General features: G+C 60.7%; 3 protein-coding genes across 10 annotated transcripts in view; 1 reads left to right on the plus strand and 2 right to left on the minus strand.

The window, feature by feature from the left end:
• Positions 1-451: 451 nt before the first annotated feature.
• On the minus strand, positions 452-7,309 carry TNFRSF13B (TNF receptor superfamily member 13B). The gene is made up of 5 exons (XM_038150791.1): positions 7,230-7,309; positions 5,087-5,227; positions 4,038-4,154; positions 3,386-3,592; positions 452-2,567 (listed from the first exon to the last, which is right to left on the minus strand). Exons 2-5 carry the CDS (start codon positions 5,223-5,225, stop codon positions 2,293-2,295), a joined length of 738 nt encoding a protein of 245 aa, XP_038006719.1. The 5' UTR covers positions 5,226-5,227; positions 7,230-7,309; the 3' UTR covers positions 452-2,292.
• An 8,400-nt stretch (positions 7,310-15,709) lies between these two features.
• LOC119706756 (myosin phosphatase Rho interacting protein) overlaps positions 15,710-19,424 on the plus strand; it is a 73,653-nt gene continuing 69,938 nt past the window's right edge. For 5 of the 8 annotated variants that reach the window (XM_038150766.1, XM_038150770.1, XM_038150769.1 and 2 more), the window contains exon 1: positions 15,710-16,227. In XM_038150766.1, coding sequence (XP_038006694.1) covers positions 16,108-16,227 — 120 coding nt within the window. In that variant the 5' untranslated portion in view covers positions 15,710-16,107. The remainder of the gene's footprint in view (positions 16,228-19,424) is intronic. The other 3 variants (XM_038150771.1, XM_038150772.1, XM_038150774.1) reach the window with 3 other exon arrangements.
• On the minus strand, positions 16,240-17,866 carry LOC119706760 (collagen alpha-2(I) chain-like). The gene is made up of 2 exons (XM_038150786.1): positions 17,679-17,866; positions 16,240-17,615 (listed from the first exon to the last, which is right to left on the minus strand). The coding sequence occupies exons 1-2, from the start codon at positions 17,763-17,765 to the stop codon at positions 16,560-16,562; spliced, it is 1,143 nt and encodes a 380-aa protein (XP_038006714.1). The 5' UTR covers positions 17,766-17,866; the 3' UTR covers positions 16,240-16,559.

Consider the following 19,424-nt stretch of genomic DNA (forward strand, 5'->3'; position numbering starts at 1 on the left):
GCATTCCCAGCCCTGCTGCCAGGAGAGGATGTGCTGGTGCTGCCCCAAGGTAAGTGCAAAACCTTCACCTGGAGCAGTGATCCCAGCTCTGGAGCCCCTGACACACAGGATGTGGGACTGTGGAGTGAGTCCAGAGAGCTGGAGCAGCCATGGAGCCAGGCTGGGACAGCTGGGGGTGCTCAGCTGGAGAAGGGAAGGCTCCAAGGAGAGCTCAGAGCCCCTTCCAGGGCCTAAAGGGGCTCCAGGAGAGCAGGAGAGGGACTGGGGACAAGGGCATGGAGGGACAGGACACAGGGAATGGCTTCCCAGTGCCAGAGGGCAGGGATGGATGGGATATTGGGAAGGAATTCCTCTCTGTGAGGGTGGGCAGGCCCTGGCACAGATTCCCAGAGAAGCTGTGGCTGCCCCTGGATCCCTGGAAGTGCCCAAGGCCAGGCTGGATGGGGCTTGGAGCACCCTGGGATGGTGGAAGGTGTCTCTGCCATGGCAGGGGTGGAATGTGATAATCTTTAAGATTCGTCCCAACCCAAACCATCCTGGGATTCTCCCTGCAGAGTCCGGGAAGGGAAACCCCGAGGAGGAGGAGATGTGGGGCTGGCAGTGCTGGGGGACCCAGCTGAGGGGGGGATGTGGTGCTGCAGGAGGGCAGAGGCAGCAGGAGCGAGGGGTGAGGAGAAGCCAAGAGGCTTAGGAGGTGTGAGCAGGAACAGGAACCCGAGGAGAACAGAGCAGGAGCAGAGCACGAATGGAAAGGGAGGCTGAAGGATGCAGGAGATGAACGGCAGAGCCAGAGATGGTGGGAGGGCAAGAAAGGGGCTGGGCTGGAACAGGAACTGAGAGCCTGGGGAAGCTGAGGGAGAGATTAATCCATGCCAGGGTGCAGAATGAGGGAGAGCTGACTGAGCAGGGGTGGGGGGCTGAGCAAGGACGGAGGCCAAGGTGATTTCAGGGGCTGAAAGGCTTTTGGAGTTCTAGAGGAATTGGGTTGATATTCCTGGCACAGGATTTGGGGCCGGGGTGTTGGAGGCTGTGGGGCAGGAAGGCACAGAACTGAGAGCAGAGAGCAGAGGGCCCTGGAGCAGATGCCACAGGAGGGAGCTGAGGCTGGGGAAGCTGCTGCCGTGAGAGGGGAGGCCAAGAGGGGCTCCAGGTGTGCTGGGACATAGAGAAGGTCTGGAGGGTGGGAGGCCCTGGACTGTGGAGGTGACCAGAATGAGAGGCTCCACCTCCCAGGTGAGGCCTTTTTTAATGATAAGGAAGTATTTACATTTAGAGGAAAGTGTGATATAGAAGGGGTAGAATCTGTTATAACTATGTTTTCTCCAGCTGTCTGCTTTCCCAGCACCAAGGTGTGCATATATGGAACTACATTTATTCTTTCAAGGTTAAAGCTCTAGTTTAAGACAGTGGAGGGGATGAGCTCCTACCAGGAGTGATTCCTTGCAAAAAAAAAAGAAAATTAATCCTATAGTCTCCTTTAGTGGAAATGAGAACTTCAAATTACACATTGAAACCCGTATTTTTCCATGATGGCTTTCAAAGCCAGGTTAGATAAAAATATTCTCTCAAAGCAGCTTTATCTCCAGCTGATTCCTCACTTCTACCAGCTCCTCAGAATAACCCAGGTCAGATATATGTAAATCCAGTTTTGTAGAAAGATCTCAGCCTTGGATGAATTTTCATATTGAAACCCAGTTCCATTGAGGGTTTTGGTGGCTGTCCCAGCTCCTCATGTGCAGCATCGTGTCCTGGTCCTGAGGCAAAGCCTCACCATCAGCCCTGGCAGTGCTGGAAACTGGCAGTGCAGCTTCCCACACTGGCTCCTTATCAATTTCACCCGTAAATCCTTGGATCCAATTCCACGTTTGAGACGTTTACAGCTGTGCTGAAAATTGTTCTGATTCGTGAAGGAATCTCCAGGCAGGGAGAGGAGAGCTCTCCATGGGGAGAGCAGGGATCCTTTGCAGGGATGCTGCTGGTGGATCCAGGATGAAAAGTCCCCATGAGATGTCTCCAATGGCTGGGATGCACCCAGGTCAAGCTGGAGGATGAAGTCAGATGCTGCTACATGGAATTGACTTCTTTCACTGGGAATTCACAAGAATAATGGGAATTTGGTTTCCTGAGTGGAAGCAAACAGCTCTGAGCAGCCTCCAGCCCTGTCTGTGTCCTACAGCCCTTGGCACAGCCCGGGCTGGGTGGAGGCTGTTCCAGGCAGCAGGGGGTGAAGCAGCTTTGGTTTGGGGGCAGAGAGCAGCTCTCCATTGTGATCCCGTGCTGGAACACCCTCTGTCACACCATGGGTGTCTTCTCCTGGGCAGGGGAACAGATGATTTTGAAGTGGCCGTCCTCGGGGCTGGGAAGGGCCCCGGCGCTCCCCGTGCTGCAGATTCCAGAGAAGGAGGGAGCAGCCCTTTCCCCGGGGTGGCAGGAGCTGCTGTGGCAGGATTTGGTCTCTTGTACAGCAGAGCCATGTCCAGGGAAGCAGAAGCCACAGGTTTCCACTGGCTCTGGGATTCTGATGCTGGTGAATCCATCAGCAACGCTGCCAGCTTCCACCAGCCCATCTGCAAATAAACTGCATCAGCCGAGGGGCCCAGGAGCAGCTTTCACCTGGGAATGCTCTGGAGGGCTGCACTAGAACCTGTGAAAAGCTGCTCCTGAAACGGGAGAGGACACCCAGCTCCCAGCATGGATTCACTGCATCCCCTAAAGCACCCAGAAAATCTCTCCAAACCTTAAAAATCCCCCTTTGATCCCTGTGTCCTTCCGCAAAGCAGACAGGAACGCCCTGAGGGACAGTCCTTGGAGTGACTCCAGGTGTCACACTGGCTCATGGGGTCTTCCTCGGTGATTTTTGACATTGATGGCTTTGAGGTGGATGTATGTAAACATGGGTGTGTGTGATGTGTGTGCAGAAATAGATACGTTGGCAATTTTTCTTTGGAAAAGCAGGAGAGAAGAAAAGGAGGAAGAATGAAACCACCTTTTCCATGCTGAATTGTTCCACATTATCCTTTCTCCTGTTCTCCCTAACACAAGGACTTGTGAAGCCCCTCTGGCTGCAGAACTAAAACTGGGTTTTTGTAGGGTTTTTGTGGGACAGGTGTTCATTTTGGAAGAGGGTTGGCTTTTGTCCCCTCAGTCTCTGGATGAGGTGCTGCCCGTGTCCAAGAGGGAAGCTGTGCCAGGGGAAGGAGTGACTGAGGGGTTAGGGTGGAGAATGGGGCACAGGAGTCCAGTCCTGCTCCTCTTCCAGGCTCACTCTCTTTGCTTTTTCTCCCTCCTCTTTTTAGGAAGTGGCTCTGCTTTTCCTGGCAGCCCAAGCCTGTCCCCCAAGCTCCCCCCAGCCCGTCCCGGTGTCCCCAGCGCTGGCAGCACCCACCTTTGGCAGGGTCCTCCCTGCAGTGGCAGGTGCCGGCGCTGGGCTGGCAGGAGCTCTCTCCCTTCCTGCGCAGGTGGGTCCAGCCCAGGAGCAGCGAGCAGAGGAGGCTGCAGAGGCAGAGCCCCAGCAGCAGGTACAGCACCAGCCACGGCTCCTGCTCCGCGCACGCCTTCTGCTCCAGCACCGCCGCCGGCCCCGCGGGCGTGGCTGCGGGCAGCAGAGATGGGACAGTCACACACCCCTGGGGTGGCTTTCTGGGAGGGGAAGAGCTGGCAGCGCCCGTGCCCTCCGCCGGGAAAGAGTTTGGGAGCAGCCCTGTGCCCCCTCTGCCCGCTGGGTCCCTTCCCACATTCGCACCCTCCCGCATCTTCAGGGATCGTCCCAACCCCGGGGTAGGACTTGGACATCTTGGGGATCGACCTGTCCCCTCCTGCTGCCCCTCCCTCGCCCAGGGCCGGGGCGGCTCAGCCGGGTGGGACCCGCAGCTGCCAGCTCCACCCTGCCCGGGGCCGCTGCTGTGACACCCCGGCACAACCCGGGAATGGCCGCTGCAGGATGGGGAGGATGGGAAAGAGGCGCCCTGGCTGCTTTTCCCCACGGCTGCAGCTGCAGGGACAAAGAGGGGGGGTCCCGGTGCCCCTTCCCCACTCACGCTCGCAGGACAGGGCGCATTCCCGGGGGTGCTGCCCGCACACCGAGCTGCACTTGATGCAGTTCTTCACCAGATCATCGTAGTAAAACCCAGGTCTCTTGTTGCAGTCCATGGACTCTGGGGGAGGGGAGAGGAGGGAGATGACCAAGGTGGCCTCAGCACATCCCCCCACCGCCCCAAAGCACGGAGGATGAGCCCAGCTCGCTGCTCTGGCAGGCTCAGGCTGCACCCCACAGCTCTGTGGGGCTGCCAGGGCGACGGACCCGGGATTTGGGGTGGGGCTGCCAGGGTGACAGACCCGGGATTTGGGGTGGGGCTGCCAGGGTGACAGAGCCGGGATTTGGGGTGGGGCTGCCAGGGCGATGGACCTGGGATTTGGGGTGGGGCTGCCAGGGTGACAGAGCCGGGATTTGGGGTGGTCTTTGGCTGGAGAGCTGGGAAAGGCCTCTGCTGGCAGCTGCTCAGGGAGGGGATGGGCTCCGCTGGGAGCTCCTGGCTGCTGCTCTCAGAGCTGCTGCTGCTGCCCTGGGGCTTGCGCAGCTTTTTGGGACACACCAAAACCTGCCCCAGGATGCCAGGAACGGCATCTCCTGTCCCCAAGGAGGAGATGTTCACTTGTGGCTGCTGAATGAGCCTTGGGATGGGTGAAGCCACCTCAGCCTGTGACTCCAGGAAGGGTGCAAAGTTCATTTGTCCCTTGTCCTCCTCCCCAGCTGCTTTCAGGACCCCTCAGGGCCTGTCCCGGGCTGGGGGTTTATCGTTACCCACGTCCCTGCCTTTGGAGGGAGGGGTGCCCCAGTAGGGAGCAGGAGTGTTGGTGCAGCCTGGTGACCCCAGAAGGGAGCAGAGTCCCCTGGTGCTGGTCCTGAGCTGTCGCCAGCCCCAGCCCATCCATGGGGAACTGCAACATCCCCCTGTGGATCTGGCTGGAAGCTCTGCAAAGCTGAGCTGGCTCTGAGCCTGCCCTGGGGCTCATGCCAGGCTCTGATCCTCCCTCCCAGCCTGGCCCCATCCCTGACTGTCCCGTGCAGGGGCAGCCCAGCACTCACCACACACAGCATCACACTTCCTGGCCAGGGACTGCCTGCAGGCCAGGCTGCAGGGGATGCACTGGGAAACGAGGGTGTCCCAGTACTCCTGGTCAGTGCAGTTCTTCATGGCATCCTGCCCCGCTCGTGGCCCATCCATGGCTGCAGGACAGAGACACAGGTGGGTACAGGGTGGCCACCACGGGGCTGCTCTGCAGCCACCTCGTCCCTTTCTAGGGCTGGCACCCCTGGCAGGGAGATCCTGGCTGTCCCTCTGCCCTCTCTGCTCCCAGCCTGGAGCAGGAGCACATGGCCAAATCTGCTTTTCAAGCTGTGTGTGTGTCCTGTGCCAGTCCTAGGGGACACACAGAGAGCCACCCTGGCCTGGAGGTGGCCCTGAGGGTCTGGGGGTCCCTGCACCTGCCAGAGGGAGCCCCAGCACTGAGGACTGTTCCTGTCATTACAGGCTTTTCTGAAAGTACCAGAAACACCACCTGGTGTGTCATTCCTGCCCTTTCTCCTGGGCGTTCTGGTGTCATAGTGAAACCCAGGCTGATGTGTAAGACATGTCAGAAGGAGGGAAATCTCCCCAGGAGACTTTAGGCACCAGTTTAACCAGTGCCAGCTGGAGGTGGACGTGCTCTTGTCCCTGTCACGGGCTGCTTGTCCCATCCTCTGCTGCCCCAGTGCTCCCTTGCGCACTGAATGTGATGCCGGAGGCACAGGAGCAGATCTCAGCAGCATAAAAACCATCCAAACCTCACATTGTGAAGAATTAGCTGCTGCTAACAGCTCCTGGGCCGTGCCACACGCAGGGTCTGCAGCTGCAGGAAGCTCTAGGCCAGCAGGAGGGTGGCCCTGGTGGCCGTGAGCCCTTTGCTGCCTCAGGGGGCTCCCGGGAGCCTCGTCCCTCCCCGCAGCCCTCCTGGAGCTGCAGCTGTTTCCTGCAGGGTGGGAGATGCTGGTGCTGATGGGTTCAAAGCTTCCCCAGGCTGCATGGTCAGCTCTGCCTGCCCAAAGGCTGAGCTGCTGCTTTGGCAGAGCCAAACCTTTGATTTTTATACAGAAAATCCCCTGTGCTCTGCCAGGGTCTCTCCTCTCTCTGCAGGACTCAGAGGCTGGGCACTTTGCACTGTCCTGCCCCTTCCCTGCAGAGGGGCTGGGCCCTACCTGGGGCAGCACACGAGAAACCCCCCCGTTCCCAGGGGAAAATCCTCTCTGCGCTGGGATGCCGGCCTGACGCTCCCAGCTGTTCAATTAACATTGCTGTAAAATTAAATAATGGCTTTCTGTCCAGCTGACTGGAGACATCCCCAGGGCAGGGCGAGGCCCAGGCCGTGACTCTCCTCGGATGCTCTTGGAGGAAATTGGGCTTTGCACCCAGAGAAGCCCTTTGGGGGTTCCTGCAAGCCCTGGGGCCGGCAGGGAGCTGAGCCGTCCTTGACCTAGGTGGGGTTTCCCGTGGGATAAGTGATGGGAAGCAGGTCTGGGGCTGTGTTAAAGCTGAGGGGCTGCAGGCTGGGAAGCTCCCTCCCAGGTGCTGCGAGGACACGTCCAAGGAGATGTTTGGTCTCATCTAGGACAGACCTTCCCCTCCTTGGGGACTCCCAAGGTACACGTGGTGCTCCCAGCATGGACTTCTCGGATTTTCCATGGATTTGCCAGCAGAGCCAGGTGAGTCTTTCCCTCTGCCTCTCAACCACCAGGACCCTCTGAATTCCCCCACAGACCCCTCATGCCAAACTTCAAGCAACCACAGGACAAGGGGTGAGGGCTTTAAGCTGAAGGAGGGTAGATTTAGATAAGTTACCAGGAAAAAATTCCTTCCTATGAGGGTGGGGAGGCCCTGGCACAGGGTGCCCAGCAAAGCTGTGGCTGCCCCATCCCTGGAAGTGTCCAAGGCCAGGGCTTGGAGCCACCTGGGACAGGGGAAGGTGTCCCTGCCCATGGCAGGGGGGTGGAACTGGACGAGAATTCAGCTCCCTCCCAGCTCAAACCATTCTGTGATTTCCCCTCCAGCCCCACAGCACTGACCACGTCCAGCAGGGTGGGAGCTCTGAGCAGAGCCTCCACTCCCTGCTGGCCCTGGGAGCAGCACCCAGCCCCAGCCCTGCCCCCCGGACCCCTCACCCCATCCCCCCGGCCCCTCCAAGGGGTCACTCACATGTGGCTCTCCAGCAGTGGCTACTGCCCCTGGGCTCCAGCCATGGCCCCGCGAGCGGCAGCGCCGAGCCCCTGCATGGCTCGGGGTTATTATTAGAGAGATTTGGTTAATGCCTGGCTCTGCACTTCCTGGGGCTTCCCCTCGTCCCTTCCATGCAAATGGGCTGCACACTCAGCGCCCTGCATTGGCTCCTGGGCTGCTGGGGACAGCGTGGGGGGACGCTGCGGGTGGTGTGTCACCAGGAGCAGGGACAGGTGTCCTGGCCCACGCGGCCCCATTTCAGAGAGCCTTGGTGGAGTGGGAGCTCTCAGCACCTGCTCTTGCACCACGGGATTCTGCAGCAGAATCCCAGAAGCATAAAGGCTGGAAAAGCCCTCTCAGATCCGAGCCCAGCTGTGCCCCCGGCACTGTTCACTGGACAGCCACGTCCCCAAGTGCCACCCTTGAACACCTTTCAGATCCCTCCAGGGGTGGTGGTTCCACCACTGCAGCCTGTGCCAGGAGGATGTTTCCTTCAGGGAAAGGTGTTTCACCTTGCCAGGACCAAGCACTTTGGGAGCATCCATCCTTCCCATGTCCCCAGCGTGGTCAGCACAAGCCACTGTCCTGTCCCCTGCTCACAACTCACAGAGCGTGAGCCTCTCACTCTCTGGAGCCCAGTGAGCTGCCTTAAACACTGATTTTTTTTTACTGAGATGCCTTAAACACTGATTTTCTCGGGTGCATCCATGTCTGGGAGGCAGGAGGGCTGTGCTATGCCCTGCATGGGCAGCTGAGTCCTGGCTGGGCTGGGGGCACAGAGCATTAATAACTCATTAATAGCACACTAATAACTCATTAATAGCACACTAATAACTCATTATTAGCACATTAATAGCACAGCTTGTTTTCACCGAGGCAAAGAGCCACCTCTGCACTGCTGGCAGCCCGCAGAGGTTTGTCCCTGCTCCTGCAGGGATGCTGGGCATGGCTTGGCAGAGGTGCCAGGAGGAGGCACGAGGTGCTGGGAGCGTGGCACAGCAGTGACTCAGCTCCGTCCAGAGGGACCTTTCTGCAGAAGCAGCTGAAGAGGAAGGAAGCAGCAATACCTGTTACTAAAAGCGTTCATGGAGCAGCATCAAGGGTTCTTCTGTTGGGGTCAAAACCTCCTGTCCTGTGCTTGCCACGTGGAGCTGGACAGGCCAGAGGATGTTTTGCTGCCGTGGCCATTGCAGGGACGCTGGGGGCTGATCCTGCTCGTGGGGAGCAGAGCCCAGAGGAACCCAGCACCTCGTGTTTGGATGTGGCCCATGAGATCCCAGATCCTGAAGGAGGGTGGGGAGCAGCGCTGGCACCATCCAGTGCTCCTCAGGGCTTGGGGCAAGGACCAGCACAGGAGGCACCGCGGCCGCAGGAACACTGCCCCGTGCCACGTGTCGTGTATCTGGCACAAAGGATGAGATCACTGCCGAGCTGAGCCTCCCCCTGGCAGGGAAATCACGATTTTGGCATTGTCTGAGCTGGGTGAGTGTGGCAGAGCAGGGAGATGGCCCTGGAGAGATGGCCCCAGCCCGCTGCTCTCGGGGTTTTGCAGGGGAAGCTCACCTCTGTAAATAGCACCGGAGACTTGCAGTTTCCACCCTGGTGAGCCCTGAAGAGGGAAGTGAGAAGCACTTGGGGGTGGTTTGTCCCTCCTCGCTGAGCAGGATCAGGCAGTGTGCTTTCAGCTGTAGAATTCTGGGGCTGTCTGGGCTGCAGCCCCATTTCCCAGTGCCTCACTCCCTGTGCCCCAGACACCATCACCCCCCTCCTACAGCCTCTGAGGATGCTCTGTGGCTCTCCAGCACCTCCAGACATGGTGCCCCATGAGCTCCTGCCTCTCAGCCAAGGCAGTGGCTGCTGCCCTGCCGTGCCTGGGGTTGTCCTCTGGTTTGGGCAGCCACCACCAACCCCCTGTTCTGGATTTCTGGATTGGACCCTTCCTTTGCTGAGTTCACTGGTTCCCCAGAGCATCAACCAGCAGCTCCCTGTGCATCCTCCCAGTGCCATGCATCCCTCTGCATCCCTCTGTGTGGCTTTGCATCCCCCTGCATCCCCCACATGCTTTTGCATCCTGCAGTGCCCATCTGCACCTGGCTCTGGAGGTGCCACACTCTCTTTGGGGTGACAGAACCCAGTTTTTTCCTGACAAAATCTATTTTTCTGCTGGGCTCTTGCCCAGTGGCAGTGCTGCAAGGAGAGCTGCAGGTAACAGGGTGGGTAATGTTTGGCTCTGAAGCTTTTAGGGGGTGCTTTGCCTTCCCCTTGAGCAGCTTTGCTGGGATGATTTCCTCTCCTCAGCCCATCTGCTTTAGCAGTGCTGAGCCCTGGCCGGGACGTTGCTCGCACACCTGCTCCCTTTAGGACCTGAGAAAAAGGGGCCGTGGGGGAGAAGGGGAAGAGGAGCCTTTTTCGGTCGAAACTGCGGGGCCGGGCTGAGCGCAGACGGCTCCGAGGGCTCATTTCTGTCCCCCCAATTCCCTGCGGGGCGCTGGGGCCAGGATGTGCCTGTCCCCGGGGCATCCCCCTGTCCTGGCACCGCCACCCCACGGCACAGCCCAGAGTCACTGCACGACCAAACCCACGGGGGCACAGCCACTGCCGTGGGGACACCCGGGGCTCTGCAGAGCCGTGGCCATGCCGTGGCACTGCCACTCGTGAAGGGCCATCCCCGTGTGCCCCGCGGTGCAGCTCCGTGTCCCTGCTGCTGTCCAGAGCTCCTGGGCACGGCTGTCCCCAGGATCTGTTCTGTGGCTCTGTCCCCAGGATCCGTTCTGTCCCTAGGGTCTGTTCTGGGTCTGTCCCCAGGATCTGTTTCTGTGGCTCTGTCCCCCGGGTCTGTTCTGGGGGTCTGTCCCTAGGACCTGTTCTGTCCCCAGGATCTGTTTCTGTGGCTCTGTCTCTGGGATCTGTTTCTGTGGCTGTGTCCCCAGGATGCGTTCTGTCCCCAGGATCTGTTTTGGGTCTGTCCCAGGATCAGTTCTGTGGCTCTGTCCCCAGGATCCGTTCTGTCCCCAGGATCTGTTTTGGGTCTGTCCCAGGATCTGTTTTGGGGATCTGTCCCCAGGATCTGCTTTGGCTCTGTCCCAGGATCCGTTCTGTGGCTCTGTCCCCAGGAGATGGCACCCTTGGCCAGCCCAGCCCGGCTCCCGCTGTCCCCGCAGCCCGGAATCCTCCAGCGGCCGCTCCAGCCCGGCCAGGGGGAATCACAATTTATGGAATGGTTTGGGTTGAAAGGATCTTAAAGCCCATCCAGTTCTCCCCCTGACAGGGACAGGGACACCTTTCACATCCCAGTTGCTCCAGGCCCATCCAACCCAGCCTTGGACACGTCCCGGTGGCATGCAGCCCCCCAGGCTGGCTCCTGCCCTCCCTGGCACCTCCGTTTGTGGCACCCCCAGAGCCGTGGGGTTCAGGGCCCCCCTCACAGCCCACATTCCTCCCTTTGCTCTGGTCCTGGCATCACCCCAGGGATGCTCAGCGTCCAGCGGGGTCTGGGCACCGTGGCAGCCCCTGTGCCAGGGTCTGACCCTCGCAGAGGTTGTGCCGGGGCTGTGGGTGAGCCCCGGGTGACCCAGGCTCCAGAGCTGCCCCAGCAGGGTGGGGCTGCAACAGCCTCCGTGCCAAAACCCAGCGCTGATCAGGAAAAGGGAAGCATTTTACCAAGACCCAGGCTGTGCGCAGGGCTGGCTCCCCAAACCCAGCCGCCAGCTGGAGACCAAGGATGGCCAGATGGGAAAAGACCTGGGTTGGCTGAGGTCTGGCACAAAAACGAGGAAAAAGCCCTGAAAATGCTTAGGGAAGGAGCAGGGAAAGGAGGGCTCAGTGCCAGGGTGGTGAGCTGAGGTGTAAAGCGTGGGCGGTGGATAAGGGAGATGAGTCAAAGAACAATCTTTGGCCAGAACAGCTGATCTGATTAAGCAGAGTTTTGACCTGGTGGGAACAACTCCTTGTCCTCACTCCTCACTGGAGAGGTGTTTTCCTGGCAGAACCCTCATGGGAAGGGGTTTGCAGCCCGCCCAGGAACTCTGCTGTTAATTTTTAACACTAAAACTCTGGGGAAATTCCAGAGGACTGGAGGGTGGCCAGTGGGAGTCAATTTAATATTTAAAAGGGATAAAAGGGCTGATCCTGGGAATTACAGGCCAGGTGAGGCCGATCGCCGTCCCTGCACAAATTATGGGCTGGGTAATTGAGTATAGTGTCAGCCAAAAATTAGAAGCTAAAAATATAATTAAGGTCGTTAGCTTGGTTTCATGGATGGCAGCTCCTGTCAAGTGAGTCGGCTTTGGTTTTTGGCATGACTCTGGGCTGGCTGATAAAGCTAATTGTGCTGCTGCATTATAATGGGTTTCTCCAAAGTATTTAATTTAGGGCCATGTGACATTTTCATTTGTAGAACTTGCATTATATGGAGTCAGCAGAGCAGACATCCCACGGCTGCGCTGGCAGCGCCGGGGCGGTGGCCAAGGGGGCGAGTGACACAGGAGGCTGAGAGCACTGGCTTTTGCACAGGGTGGTGTTTTTAGCAGGGATGCTGAGGTGAGAGGGGGTTGGCAGGGCAGGCAGCCTCACAGGGGGATCGCCTCTGCCCTGCCCAGCAGCCAAAAGGTGGGGAAAGCCCGGTGGGAGCAAAAGATGTGGATTTTCCTGCTGAAGCACGGCAGCAGCGGGCACTGATAACCCAACTGTGAGTGTAATTAATCAGTTTTAGGAGAACTCGCAGACATTTGGCATCTCTGGACAAGAGGAAAGTTCTTCTTGGTGAGACAGGATTTATTGTGGCTTCTGGGACAAGCTCAAGCCTCTGCATGCACGTGCAGCTTGCTCTGGACCATCCTCATGGGCTTTTCCAGCCCCATTGAAGCTGCATCCTCCCCTCTGGACTGCATCAGCTGCAGCTGCGTGCTGTGGATTTCCTCCAGTGGATCATTTGGGTCCTTTTAGTTTTCCCAGTGGGAAAAATGGGATTGAATGGGGCTTGGAGCAACCTGGTCTAGTGGAAGGTGTCCCTGCCCATGGCAGGGGGTGGAACAAGATGGTCCTTAAGGTCTCTTGCAACTTAAACCACTCTCTGATTCTGTGACAGCCAGGCACAGGGGCCTTTCTCTCCATCCAGGAAGGTGTTTTTCACTCCATATGAATTTTTCCCCTGTGGGTCTCACCCCTGCAAGACACCCGGTGGCACGAGGGGCATCCAAGCCTCCTTTGGTCAGTGTTTCCTTTGCCAGATGTTCCCCGGCAGGGCTGTGGGAGGCTCTGGATCCCTGCACAGCCAGGGGCCGCCTCCAGCATCGCACACCGGGGCTCCAGGTGGAGCGGGGCAGGAGGGGGGAGCCCTCTCAGCCTCCAAGCCTGGACCCAGTGTGGATCCCAGGGCTCGCCAGCTCCGAGCCGTGGCTCCTGCCCTCTCCCCCGGGCATCCATCTGTCTGTCCGTCTGTCTGGCTCCGCGGTAATGACGGCGGGCTGGCGGCACAGAGGCGTTCAGTGGCTTGCCCGAGGTCCCGCGGGGAGCGATGGCCACCCGGGAGGAGCGCCCGGCTCTGCTGCTCCTGCTCCTGCCCGGCCCTGCGGAAAAATGGGAAATGTTTTTCGGCATCAGAGCCGGGCGAAACACGGCGCAGCCACCCGGACCGCGTCCCCAGGGCGGTGACATCGCGGCGGGCAGGGGATGGTGCCGCGGCATCTCCCGCGGTGACAGGAGCAGGGGCCGCTCTCCTCTCTCCGGGGCTTTGGAGATGCCGAAGCCTTTCCGGGAGGGTTTTGCCGGTGCCCCCGCAGGCTGGGCAGGTGGCTAACCCCTGCTCTGCAGCTGGTTCACCTGGCGCTGGGGCTTCTTTTTGGAAGGCTGACTCACCACAGCGCCTTCCCCCTCTGCCGCTGCGGCTCCCTGACAAAAACTTTCCATTTTCCCATTGTTTTAATTGCCCTCATTTAAGAAAACCCCTCCGGAAGAAACCGGCCGTGGGTTGGGGAGACGCGGCAGCCCCGGCCGGGCATTCCCAGAGCGGTGATGATGGGCTGGGACACCCACCCCACGGCACACCTCGGGGACATCGGTGCCAGCATCGGGGGCACGCAGGGGATGTCGCACTGAGGTTCCAGCAGCACCGAACGTGGCACACGGGCGGCTCGGCACGGCTGAATGCGGCTCGACAGGTTTGTGCAGAAGCCTGTCCCGTTCCGCTGGATTTTTGGAGAGGCTGGAGCCAGCCCCGGCAGCAGCCGCGTCCCGAGAGGCGCTGCCGGCCCCGCCAGGTCACGGCCCCGAGCCCAGGGGCAGGCACAGCCCGCAGGGACTGCTCTGTGCCCTTCTCCGGGGGAACGTGGAAATTGGGGAAGAGCAGCCCCTTCCCTGCTGGAGGCTGCCTGCAGTCTGTGGGGTCACCCCGAGGAGGTGGAGAGGGGCTGGGGAGCCTGAGGACGCCGCATGGAGGTGTCCGTGGAGATGCAGAGGGGCTTTTGGATGGAAAAGGAAATGCTGGGCATCTGTAGGAGCTGTGGGAGGCCGGGTCCTCAGCAAGTTGGAATAATCCAACACTGGGGATGGGTGGAAGCAGGGAGGGAAGAAAGGGGAATCAGGCAAGGAGCAGAGCTGGTTGAGAGAACCATCCACCCTTCTGCAGGGAGCAGATTTCCGCAGTCGTGTGCCAGGTGAACCCTGGACCCACAGCCGGGGCGGCGGGGTCTGTACATTCCAGATGGGAAAATCCTCCCTTCCTGGGGTAGGGTCATGCTGCTTTTATAACATCAGGATCAAGGAAAAGGGGGGGAAATCCACCCAAAATGGTGACGCGTGGGGGTCTGGTGGCCACCCCCAGCCTGGGATCACCACTTGGGCTCGTGGGTGAGGATGCACGGGGGTCCCTGGTGCCCTGCTGTCCCATCCCAATCCACGGCACACGGTGTGTGCCGCGAGTGGCCCTGGCGGGAAGGAGAGAGATGATTAAAGCTGCCTTTGATGAAGCAAAAATTAATAAACGAGCAGGCAATTGTGCTGGGCTTTATTTGCCGGGGATGACAGCGTGGAGCCGGCGTGGCGAGGCCGCCCAGGCCAGGTCCCACATCAAACGACAGGACAGCGCCAGGCGCGAGGGGACCACGCCGTCGCCTCTTCTCCGACGGGTTTTTCCTGGCCCCAAAAATCCAGGAAGATCCACGTGTCTGTTCCTCATAGCAGGGCCCCATCCCACACCGGTGGGGAGCCCTGGCATGAGCAGGAGGTGCTCTGTGCCACGCTGAGGTTTGACTGGGGCAGGATGTGCCACTCTTGGGTGCATTTTGGAGGTGCCACTTGGCACCTTTGCCCTGTCCTGCCCCGGGGTCAGCGTTCCCACCTCTCTCCCGAGCCAGTGATGCTCCACAGGCATTGAGGTCCCTTCCCTGGTGCTTCTGTGCGGAACCCAGGGGCAGAGCTGGGAGGCCGAGCCTGTGGCCTCACGCCGGGTCCTTATCAGCCGGTCAGGAATATTTACCTGCCGGTTTCCACCGGATGAAAATTCACTGGACAAACAGGAGCTCCCAGCTGGCCCCAGGGCGGTGGCACAGCAGGGACGTGGCTGTGCTGGGACCTGCACCCCTGTCCCTGCTTCATCCCTGCTCTGTCCCCAGGGCCACAGGTCACCGAGTGCCACAGGAGTGTGAGGGACATTGTCCCTCCCTAATCTGAGTTTCCAGGGTTGGTGACCCCCGTGTGCCCTTGTGTGCCAGGGCTGGGGACAGGGTCAGGGTCATGGATTGTCACCCTGTGTCCCACGGCTGGGGGTGGGCTGTGTGGGGACATCACTGTGCTCGATGGGGGAAACCAGACAACTGCTCCTGCACGGGGCTGAGCTGAGCTGAGCTGGTCCGGGACAAACTGAGCTGAGCAAAGCCCAGCTGAGCTGAGCTGAGCTGAGCTATACTAGGCTGAGTTGAGCTGAGCCGTGCTAAGACAGGCTAAAGAGAGCTGAGCTGGGACAAGCAGAGCCAAAGAAAGCGGTGCCAGGCTAAGCCGAGCTGAGCTTATTTGTGCCAGGCTGAGCCAAGTCAGGTTGAACTGACTCGGGCTGAAGGAAGCTGGGCTGGGCTGAGCAGAGCCGAGCTGAGCCAAGACAAGTCAAGTTGTGCAGGGCTGAACTGAGCCAGTTTGTGCAAGGCTGAGCCGAACCAAGCTGGGCCGATCCTATTCGAGCCAAGCTGGGCTGAGCCGAGCGGAGCCGAGCCGAGCCGAGCCGAGCGGAGCCGAGCCGAGCCGAGCGGAGCCGAGCCGAGCCGAGCCGGGCCGGGCCGAGCGGAGCCGAAGGGGGCCGATCCCGCCGCAGCTGTCAGCGCACCGCCCCTCCCCCGCGGCCGAGGCGGCCCCGCCGCGCCGCCCGTTTCCTCTCTCCCCATTGGCCAGCGCGGCCATTCGTTAGGGGCGGAGGCGCGTTCCCATTGGCGGGAGGGCACGTCCATCCGCGCCGCGGCCCCGCCCTCTTTTCCGCCTGGCTCCGCGGCGCTGGAAACTTTGCGGGCGGCGCAGTCGGGAGCGGCTCCCGCAGCGCCCGCACGCCCGGCCCCGGCTCCGGCCCCGCTCCGCACCGACCCCCGCGCCGCCCCTCGCCGTCCCGCCCGGCCCCGCACGGCGCGGGCAGCACCGCCCCTCCGCGCTCCGCCGCCGCCGCCCGGCCATGCGCGCCCGCTGAGCCGCAGCAGAGGCGGCCGCGCTGCGCTGCGCTCCCTCTTTTGATTTTTCCTGCTGCGTTCCTTGGGGTTCTGCGTTGGTTTTTGCGTTCGCGTGACGCCCCCCGCGGGCGCGGGGCGGCGGCGATGGGCGCGGCGGCGGGCGGGCGCTCCGCGGGGCGCTGAGCGGGCGCGCAGCGGGCGCGGGCCGCGCCATGGCCGCCAAGGACAATCCCTGCAGGAAGTTCCAGGCCAACATCTTCAACAAGAGCAAGTGCCAGAACTGCTTCAAGCCCCGCGAGTCCCACCTGCTCAACGACGAGGATCTCAACCAGGTGGGATCTTACCCCAAAACCCGCTGTTTTCCCCCCAAAATCTACCGCGGCGTCCCGCCCCTAGGGCGCTCTGGGTCTCCGTGCGGTGTCCGCTGGCACCGTGGGTAGCCTGGGGTCCCACACGTACCTTGGGAGCCCCCTGGGTAGGTTAGGGTCCCATGGGTGTCCCGATGGATATTATAGGGTCCCACGGATCGAACAGGGTGCCACGCGTGCCTGCTGTCCCCGTGGTTGGCACAGGATCCCATGGGATCCCCAGGGGTGCCTTCTGGATACTGATATTGTAGGATCCTGTGTGTGCCTGCGGCTCCCACAGGTACCGCGGGATCAGGTCAGGGATGCTGTGGGGTCCCATGGATAGCACAGGGACCTGCAGGTATCCCTGTATTCCACAGGGTGTTGTGGAACTCCAAGGGTGCTCTCTGGTCCCGTAGGGTATCTAGGAACCCCATGGGGTGTTCGCTGATCCTACAGATAGCCCAGGGACCCACAGATATCCATGGGTTCTCTGGGGTGTTCTGGAGCCCCACTGGTGCACTCTGGTGCCATAAAGTGTCCAGGAGTCCCATGGGGTGCCTGCTGACCCCATGAGTGGTGCGTGGTCCCATGGGGTGCCTGCTGACCCCATGAGTGGTGCGTGGTCCCATGGGGTGCCTGCTGACCCCATGAGTGGTGCGTGGTCCTATGGGGTGCCTGCTGACCCCATGGATAGCACAGGGACCCCATGTGTTTGCAGATCCCATGGGGTGTCCAGGAGCCCCGTGGTTGCTCTCTGGTGCCATAGGGTATCCAGTGATTCCAGCGGGTGCCTGCTGGTCCCACGCGTAGCGTGTGGTCCCTTGGGGTGCCTGCCGACCCCACAGGCAGCACAGGGACTCACAGGTATTTGCAAAGCCCGTGGCATGTCCAGGAGCTCTTTGGTGCTCTCTGCTTCCGTAGGGTGTCCAGAGATCCCATGGGATGCCTGCTGACCCCACAGATTCCCCGGTGTCCCACGGAGCACCCACGGTGCCCACTGGTCCCTGAGGCCATGGCTCACCCCAGTGCCGCCTCCCCGGGGGCCTCACCCCCTGAGGCCATTTAGGGTCCCGCACCAGCGCTTGGGGTGATCCCGTCCCATCCTGGGGTGCAGGGCAGCAGGTGGGGGGGTGTCCTGTGAGCTCCATCAGGCGCTCCAGAAAGTCCTGGGAAAAACTCGGTGGGAAACAAAACATCCCCTCCTGGACGTGCCGGACATGACCCCCCTGCCCTACAGCCCCCTGCTCTCCCGGGGACATGGGAAGGAGACCCCAGCCCCTTTCCGGAGAGGGTTCAGCGCTGGGGGGGCTGCCAGGGCCTTCCTCCTCTTCCTCCTCTTCCTCCTCTTCCTCCTCTTCCTCCTCTTCCTCCTCTTCCTCCTCTTCCTCCTCTTCCTCCTCTTCCTCCTCTTCCTCCTCTTCCTCCTCTTCCTCCCAGGCCTCACGCAGGCCTAAGGCCGGCGCTCCCATGGCAGGGGGTGTTTGGGACATGGAGGGCGTTTTTGGGGTGCGGGGGCCCATCCGTGGTGTTGGGGTGAGGGGAGCAGGGCCGCCGTCCCTCCTCCCACACCTTTCTGGGCCAGGGCTGCCATCCCCGCTCCCGATCCTATTATGGCAATGAGATCAGACATATTGCTGCGCTCGCTGGGGGGGCGGCGGAGGGGGGGGGGTGCATCGTGAAATCTGAGGGCTAATATGGAAAAAATGTAACTGGAAAAAAATGCCGTGGTGTGTGCGGGAAAGGGGCGGGCGGCGCGGAGCGTCGCGGCCGTGCCCAGACAAAGGAGCCGTCCCGGAGGGGGCTCGGGAAGAGCCCCCCGCTCCCGGCCGGCCCCTTCCCGCTGCCCGGGGATTGCGCTGCCTCCCGGTGCAAAGCTTATTTACTTTTGCTGGGGGGCTCAAAGCATCGCACGCAGCCCGCCGTGCTGCCTGCCTGCCCGCCCTGCCACCCACCTCTCTGGGGAGCCGGGGACGCGTTTCGGGCAGCCCCTCGCTGGCTTTGTTCCCGTCGGGGTGGTGGGTGGCCCTGGGGGGCTGCCCCCGCGTCCGGTTCCCATGGGGTCGGGGTCAGCGCCGTGGCCGGATCCGGGCCCTGCGCGGGAGGCTCCGGTTGGGAAAACGGCGCAGTCCTGCTCGGTTTCTCCCTTGCAGCTGGGGTGAAGTAATCCCGCTTCCCAGATAAGATGGTGGCTGTGGTGGAGTGTGATGCACGCACGCACCTCCCGCCCTGCCCGCAGCCCCCCGACCGCGGCCACCCCGGCGCTTCCCCGCCACGCTGCCCGCCTCCTCTCCCAGTTTGTGCCCCTTTCGCAGCCCGGCTGGATGTGGGGGTGTGCTCGCTCCGAAGCACACCCAGGAATAACGGTTCATTTAACAGCTCTGAATGTTTCTGCCCTTTTCACTCAAACGTTTTAAGGTTGGGTTGGGCTGGGGGGGTCCCACTCTGCAGCGTGGGGGCTCAGTGCTCAGCATGTCCTGCTCGCCCCGTGGACAGGGACAATGTTGGTGATTACCTAGAGTCAGGCTAGAAAAGTCTTTTGGAGTCATATGACCTTTGTACTTGGCTTGGAGGAAAGGTGAAGGTACTTCACACTTACGCACTCGTGTCCCTTTTGGATTTTTATTAGATAAAAATACCTGCGTGCGTGTCAGGAGCTGCCCCCGCTGCTTCCCGGGATGCTGCTGGGCGCTGGAGCCGCTCGGGGCAGAGACCCAGAGTGTGTTTGCAAAGAGTCACAAATATTTAGTGGTAGTAGTGGATTTCCGTCGTACTTGGGAACCGGCTTAGGAATGGGGCTGGGAGGGGGGAAATCCAGCCCCAAACATCAGGATTAATGAGCTGGAGCTCTCTAATAATAATCAGACTTAGCACTTCCAACTTCAAAGGGCTGTGCGGACGCTAAGTCCCTAATCCCGGGAGCGCTGCGTTCACGAGTTGTTTTTGTGCGTGGCTTTGCTGCGGGATGGGGCTTGGTGTGATTTGGGGCAGCTACTTGTGGTCCCACCGCCTGTTGGAGACGAGGCTGTCCCCTCCCAGGGCTGCAGGTGGGAGGTGATGTGCCCTTGCCCCCCATAGTCTGTGTTTAACCTTCTGGGGTGTCCACACGGCATGGGAAAAACTGGGTCAGTCAGCGCAGCTGTTCTCCCTTTGGGAAAATCTGTTGCCGTGGGTAGTGGGCT

This window comes from Motacilla alba, chromosome 14 (assembly GCF_015832195.1).
Source record: "Motacilla alba alba isolate MOTALB_02 chromosome 14, Motacilla_alba_V1.0_pri, whole genome shotgun sequence".
Taxonomy (NCBI): Eukaryota; Metazoa; Chordata; class Aves; order Passeriformes; family Motacillidae; genus Motacilla; species Motacilla alba.

Excerpts from the sequence above, each read along its gene's own strand:
- TNFRSF13B (XM_038150791.1), bottom strand. The coding sequence starts at position 5,225 with ATGGATGGGCCACGAGCGGGGCAGGATGCCATGAAGAACTGCACTGAC. Across the intron at positions 3,593-4,037 it reads ATGCGCCCTGTCCTGCGAGC|CCACGCCCGCGGGGCCGGCG; the intron begins GTGAGTGGGGAA and ends TGCTGCCCGCAG. Across the intron at positions 2,568-3,385 it reads CAGGGAGGACCCTGCCAAAG|ATGGGCTGGTGGAAGCTGGC; the intron begins GTGGGTGCTGCC and ends GTTTATTTGCAG.
- LOC119706760 (XM_038150786.1), bottom strand. The coding sequence starts at position 17,765 with ATGGGCCCCCGCACCCCAAAAACGCCCTCCATGTCCCAAACACCCCCT. Across the intron at positions 17,616-17,678 it reads TAGGCCTGCGTGAGGCCTGG|GAGGAAGAGGAGGAAGAGGA; the intron begins GAGGAAGAGGAG and ends GAGGAGGAAGAG.